The sequence below is a fragment of the Crocuta crocuta genome, unplaced genomic scaffold, assembly GCF_008692635.1.
Source record: "Crocuta crocuta isolate KB4526 unplaced genomic scaffold, BGI_CrCroc_1.0 scaffold528, whole genome shotgun sequence".
In the NCBI taxonomy this organism is placed as follows: Eukaryota; Metazoa; Chordata; class Mammalia; order Carnivora; family Hyaenidae; genus Crocuta; species Crocuta crocuta.
The window spans coordinates 1,237,675-1,243,463 of NW_027530010.1; the positions used below are offsets into that span (position 1 = coordinate 1,237,675).

A 5,789-nucleotide genomic window follows, 5' to 3' on the forward strand; every position below is an offset into this window, starting at 1 on the left:
GGGCAGAGGAGCGCCCCAGCCGGGCCGCCCCAGCCCCACCACACTCATCCGTCGGGGGAGGGGGGGATCCCGCCGGCGCCGTTACCCATCATGTCCCGCCCTCCGGTCCAGTCGGCGCCAAAGGCCGAGGCGAGAGTGGAGCCGAACCGGAGTGGCCAGCCGTGCGCATGCGTCAGCCCGGCTCGCGGGCTCGCTTCCCCCCACCTCGCCCCCCCCCACCGCCCTGGTCCCCGGCCCTTCCGCGCACCCCGAGCGTCTGCGGCCTCTCGGCGCAAGCTGCCGGGCCGGCCGGTGGCCCATGGGCTCTAGCCCACGTCTGTGTTCTTTGCCATTTATGTCATCTCCATTGTGCGTTCCTCACACCTCCCTCCCCATGATCACTGGCTGGACATCTCCCGTGGACTCGAGCCCAAACCAAAACCTAGTCCTCCCGCTCTGGAGCCCATCTTTCCCTGAAACTCTTCCTCCCGCTTTATATAAGTAAGACTACGGAGCCAGTGAGGAACGCCGACATGAGACATGGCTTCCCCCTCAAATGTCATTCCATTTCCCCCCCCCCCCCCCCGTCTTCCGAGGACCACGTGGGGAGAACTATTTCCCACCTCCTACCTCGACGGGCGCTGTTCGAGGCTGTCCCTGGAGCATGCGCAGTGACATCTCACCCCCACCCCGCCCCACACCCCTCCGGGCTCCTGCGTTAAGCCTGGGGTTCGCAGCCGCAGCCGGGATCGGGCACCCGGGGGCGGGCGGGCATGCTAGGGCCATGGCTGAGGGTGAGGACATGCAGACCTTCACTTCCATCATGGATGCACTGGTCCGCATCAGTGTGAGTTAAGGTGGGGTCGAGGGGAAGGGGAGGGGAGCACAGGGGTCCGGGCAGGCCGGGACCTGAACAGGTGGAGCGGAGGCACGATGCTGGCCCGGAGGCAGGGGTCTGGGGACGGCGGGAAGGACGGGGAGGGTCGGGGGGCAGCTTGGCGAGGGTAATCCCGGGGGCAGCCCGGAGGCGAGTGCCGTGGAGGCGTCCATCTGCTGGGGAATAAGGAACCAGGAGCTGCCCGGATGCGGCGGGGGGGCTGGNGGCTGGGGCCGCGGGGCCGCGGGGCTACGTGTGCCCTGAGGAGGGGGGCGTGTGTGAGCTTGGGTGGTTTCCAAGAAAACTGAGGCTAGGTGAGGGGCGATGAAGGAGCCGCCCCACAGTGCAGTTCCAAATTTGGACCCTTCGGCGAGACCCCACCCCACCGCGCCCCCACTCGGGGCTGCCTCCGAGCCCGCGGTTGTCATGGCAACCCATGCCCGGCTCTCCCAGGGGCGGTGCCAACCCTGCTCCCCCCACCACTTCCTTCCCCCTCCCTGCCTGTCCCTCCCTCCTTTGTGTCAGCTGCGCCCCTGACCGGGATGGCTGCGAAGAGAGGGACCAAGGTGAGGTGTGGGGGTGGGGCGAAGCTTAAGGACCCCCCTCCACCAAAAAAGGGAGGGGTACTTCCGGTGGGGAGGGGGCGAGTAGGCGGGCGCTCGTCTCCCCCTCGCTTGGGGAGGGGGTTGCGGCCAGTCAGGNGGGGCTCCGGCCCCGGGGCTCCCCCCTCCGTGGGCTTCAGCTCTGTGCCGGAGGAGAAGAGGCAGGCGGCAGGGCTGGGACGGTCTGTGCACCAGGCCCAGGTGGTGCCGGGGAAGAGCCCCAGGCAGCTTGTCTCCTTGTCCCCCGCCTGAGACCCCTCGGGTTCGGAAGGGCCCTGAGAGGCCTGCTGAGATGCGCCCCGAGGCCGGCGTTCTCTGACCCAGCCTCCCGCTGCCTCCACAGACAAGCATGAAGAACATGGAGAAAGAACTGCTGTGTCCGGTGTGTCAGGAGATGTACAAGCAGCCACTGGTGCTGCCCTGTACCCACAACGTGTGCCAGGCCTGTGCCCGGGAAGTGCTGGGCCAGCAGGGATACATAGGCCATGGCGGGGACCCCAGCTCCGAGCCCACCTCTCCCGCCTCCACCCCTTCGACCCGGAGTCCCCGCCTGGCACGCAGAACTCTCCCGAAGCCAGACCGCTTGGATCGGCTGCTTAAGTCAGGTGGGGCTGGGCCCCGAGGGGCGGGGGTGGAGCCTCCGGGGTCGGCGGGGAAGCCTCCATCCCTGGTCAGGGGCATCTGTCTGCCTTGCAGGGGCGGGAAGAGACCCTTCACAGGGGCTCTGATGTCAGCTGAGCTCTGGCACAGTAAGAAGTCATGTTTTCTATTGAACAGCCTTTCTGGTCCCTCACCTCCCTACCTCCCTGGCACCTTCCACAGGCTTTGGGACGTACCCCGGGCGGAAGCGAGGCGCTCTGCACCCCCAGGTGATCATGTTCCCGTGCCCAGCCTGCCAGGGCGACGTGGACCTGGGCGAGCGGGGCCTGGCAGGGCTGTTCCGGAACCTGACCCTGGAGCGCGTGGTGGAGCGGTACCGCCAGAGTGTGAGTGTGGGCGGCGCCATCCTGTGCCAGCTGTGCAAGCCCCCGCCGCTGGAGGCCACCAAGGGCTGCACCGAGTGCAGGGCCACCTTCTGCAACGAGTGCTTCAAGCTCTTCCACCCCTGGGGCACCCAGAAGGCCCAGCACGAGCCCACACTGCCCACCCTCTCCTTCCGGCCCAAGGTGAGCCAGCCCTCGAAGAGCCTGCCAAGGGAGGGCCGCGGTAGTGCCGCGTGGGGGGCAGACCTGGCTCTGTGGGCCCCGGAAAAGAGGTGGGTGGAGGGTTGCCACCGCCTGGCTCCTCTTTCTGTAACAGCAGCAAGAGAGTGGAGCTTCCATCCCATCTGCTGAATGAGAATGATAATCTGTGCCCCGAAACGCCCATACCCTGAGGGTCAGGGAAGGGACCGCAGGGACAGTGCTTGTGAAAGTTACCTGCGCGCGCGCCGAAGGGATCTGCCTGCATTCATGCATTCGCTGAGCAAATATTTATCGAGGCTGGTGCCTGGTGCTCTTCTAGGCGCTGGGACCAGGGCAGTGAACCAGACGGGCAAGGTTAATGATTAGCCGCAAGGCAAAGATTAATTATTGTTATTACTATTAGCACACATCTACAAGTAGATGGGAGGGCGGAGCTAAGTGGGTACCTGGCCCAGGCGAGGCTCCCTTTGGTGCCAGTGTGCACCAGCAGGTGGCACTGTGGAGCACCCCAACTGGGCTCCCCCGCCGGAGGGTGCAGAGGCGGCCAGGTGCTCGTGTGGTCGGTCAGCCCCTTAAGCCCACCGTTGGCTGACTCCGTCATTGCTCTTTCTGTCCCTAGGGCCTGATGTGCCCAGACCACAAGGAAGAGGTGACCCATTACTGCAAGACGTGCCAGCGGCTGGTGTGCCAGCTCTGCCGGGTGAGGCGCACCCATGGTGGGCACAAGATCACACCAGTGCTCAGCGCCTACCAGGCCCTCAAGGTGAGGACCCTGCCTCGCTCAGCCCACTGTCACAGCCTCTCGCACCCCCTCTACATGCTGGCCTCTGCCAAGCTAGGCATGATGCCCACCTTTTTTCTTCCCCCTCAGGACAAGCTGACAAAGAGCCTGACATACATCCTGGGAAACCAGGACACAGTACAGACCCAGATCTGTGAGCTGGAGGAGACCGTGCGGCACACGGAGGTGAGGGAGGGCGTGGAGGTGGGCCCTGCCTGGGAGGGGAAGCCGGAAGCGCGTGGGCGTGGCCGGTCACCGCTTGCTAGCTCAGGAAGCCCCGGGGGGGGAGTCCCGGGAGGTGTCCAGGTTCTGGTTAAGCCAGGTTGGCAGGGATCTGGGTGCCCCAGACCAGGCTGTACCTGGGGCTACAGTGGGGACAGGATGGCAGTCACCGAGGAAAGGGAGAACTTGAAAAGTCCCGGAGACATAGCACAGGCGCCCCAAGGCTCAGCTGCCCACAGAGGATGGGCACGCCCCTGACACTCCCTGCCGGATTACTTGGATCAGCCAACGCAGGGACAGACGATAAGGAGGGCACAGAGGCCGGTGGCCATTAGTGCACTTGTGGTCTCTCTTATTTGGGGGGACTCCTTAAGGCCCAAGATTACGGTGTGGGCATCCAGAAAGGGCAGCACAAAGTTTCGGGAGTTAAACCCATCTGGGTGTCCGGGCGCCTTTGGAGAGCGAGCCTGGTCCTGCCGGAGCCAGTGGGTGGGACGTCACCAGTCTGCTGTGGTCCCGGCCCCCGGGCGATGCGGCGCCCCAGAAGGCTGGCACAGTGCCACCTTCGAGAGGAAGACAGTGAGTGTTGCTCTCTGGGCAGGTGAGCGGCCAGCAGGCCAAGGAGGAGGTGGCCCAGCTGGTGCGGGGGCTGGGCGCTGTGCTGGAGGAGAAGCGGGCGTCGCTGCTGCAGGCCATCGAGGAGTGCCAGCAGGAGCGCCTGGCCCGTCTCGGCACCCAGATCCGGGAGCACCGGGGCCTGCTGGACGGCTCAGGTCTGCTGGGCTATGCCCAGGAGGTGCTTAAGGAAACAGACCAGCCCTGCTTTGTGCAAGCGGCCAAACAGCTGCACAACAGGTACCCGGGGCGCAGGGGTGCAGCCAGTGTTGGGGACGGTGCGAGGGGCCACCCCACCGACATCTGCAGGGGTGCAGCCGGCTTGGGGACGGTGTGTGGGCTGCTGTCCCACGGACAGACACGGGTGCAGCCAGTGTCAGGAAGGGTCTGCGAGGGGCCACCCCACAGACAGCTGCAGGGGTGTAGCTGGTGTCAGGGATGGTGTGTGAGGGGCCTCTCCATGACAGACACAGGGGTGCAGCCGGCGTGGGGGATGATATGCGAGGGGCTGCCCCACCGACAGATGCAGGGGTGCAGCCGGTGTGGGGATGGTGTGCGAGGGGCCTCCCCATGACAGATGCAGAGGTGCAGCCGGTGTTGGGGAGGGGCTGCCCCACAGACAGCCACAAGAGTGCAGCTGGTATCGGGGACAGTGTGCAAGGGGCCTCCCCACTGACAAATGCAGGGGTGCAGCCGATGCGGGGATGGTGTGTGAGGGGCCGCCCCACCGACAGATGCAGGGGTGCAGCCAGTGTGCAGATGGTGCTTGAGGGGCCGCCCCACAGACAGATGGGTCCCCAGGCTTTACACCGGACCAGGCCCACCTGGCACCCGGCTTGCCTGCAGGGCGGCCGAGGCTCTAGGCACAGGTAGGGNGGGGCGTGAGATGAAGCTGCTGACGGAGCTTAACTTTCTGCGAGGTGAGGAGGTGGCCAGGCCCCGTGCCCCATTAGCGCCCTCCCCCCCACCCCCCCCAGCAGCGGGNCGGACTCTGCTCCGGAGCACCCCAGGCAAGTCAGCGGCCCTGCCCCGGGGCCCCTGCCCTGCCGCCCCCACACAGCTCGGCCCCCGCCCCTCGCTTCCTCCTCTGCCCTGCCTCAGTGCCCCCAGCGCCCTCTGTCTCTCTCTGCCTGCCTCAGGCTCCCGCCCAGCCCCTTCCCTCTGGCCTCCCGGCCTCCAGTCCTCGCCCCCTATACTAGCCTCCTCTTCCCCTCCAGCCTCCACCCTGCCGCTGTCACACTCTCGCTCACCCTCCCCGTCCCCTGCTCTCCGCTGTGCGGACTCTCTCGCATCTGTCCCCCTCCCGCCCTGCCCCTCCTCCTGACCTGCGCCCTGTGTAGCCTGGGTTCCAGTGGCCTTTGCCTGCCTTTCCCTGGACTCCCCTTTATTTGTAGACTAAAAAAGTTCATAGAAAGAAGGGTCCCCATCTGGTCTAATACGTTTTCTGACAGAGGAGGAAACTGAGGCCCAGAAAAGGGAAGCAACTGACCTAAGGCCAGAGCGAGAGAGGGGCAGGCGGGGCGGGCATG

At 65.8% G+C, this 5,789-nt stretch overlaps 2 protein-coding genes across 2 annotated transcripts in view; one reads left to right on the top strand and one right to left on the bottom strand.

The window, feature by feature from the left end:
* Positions 1–169, bottom strand: part of KRTCAP2 (keratinocyte associated protein 2) — a 2,211-nt gene extending 2,042 nt beyond the window's left edge. The window contains 2 exon segments of the mRNA XM_077764145.1: positions 73–136; positions 139–169. Coding sequence (XP_077620271.1) covers positions 73–136; positions 139–169 — 95 coding nt within the window.
* A 549-nt stretch (positions 170–718) lies between these two features.
* TRIM46 (tripartite motif containing 46) overlaps positions 719–5,789 on the top strand; it is an 8,777-nt gene continuing 3,706 nt past the window's right edge. The window contains exons 1-7 of the mRNA XM_077764057.1: positions 719–826; positions 1,802–2,063; positions 2,281–2,624; positions 3,262–3,405; positions 3,514–3,609; positions 4,247–4,500; positions 5,107–5,180. Of these exons, the coding sequence (XP_077620183.1) occupies positions 764–826; positions 1,802–2,063; positions 2,281–2,624; positions 3,262–3,405; positions 3,514–3,609; positions 4,247–4,500; positions 5,107–5,180 (1,237 nt within the window). The 5' untranslated portion in view covers positions 719–763. The remainder of the gene's footprint in view (positions 827–1,801; positions 2,064–2,280; positions 2,625–3,261; positions 3,406–3,513; positions 3,610–4,246; positions 4,501–5,106; positions 5,181–5,789) is intronic.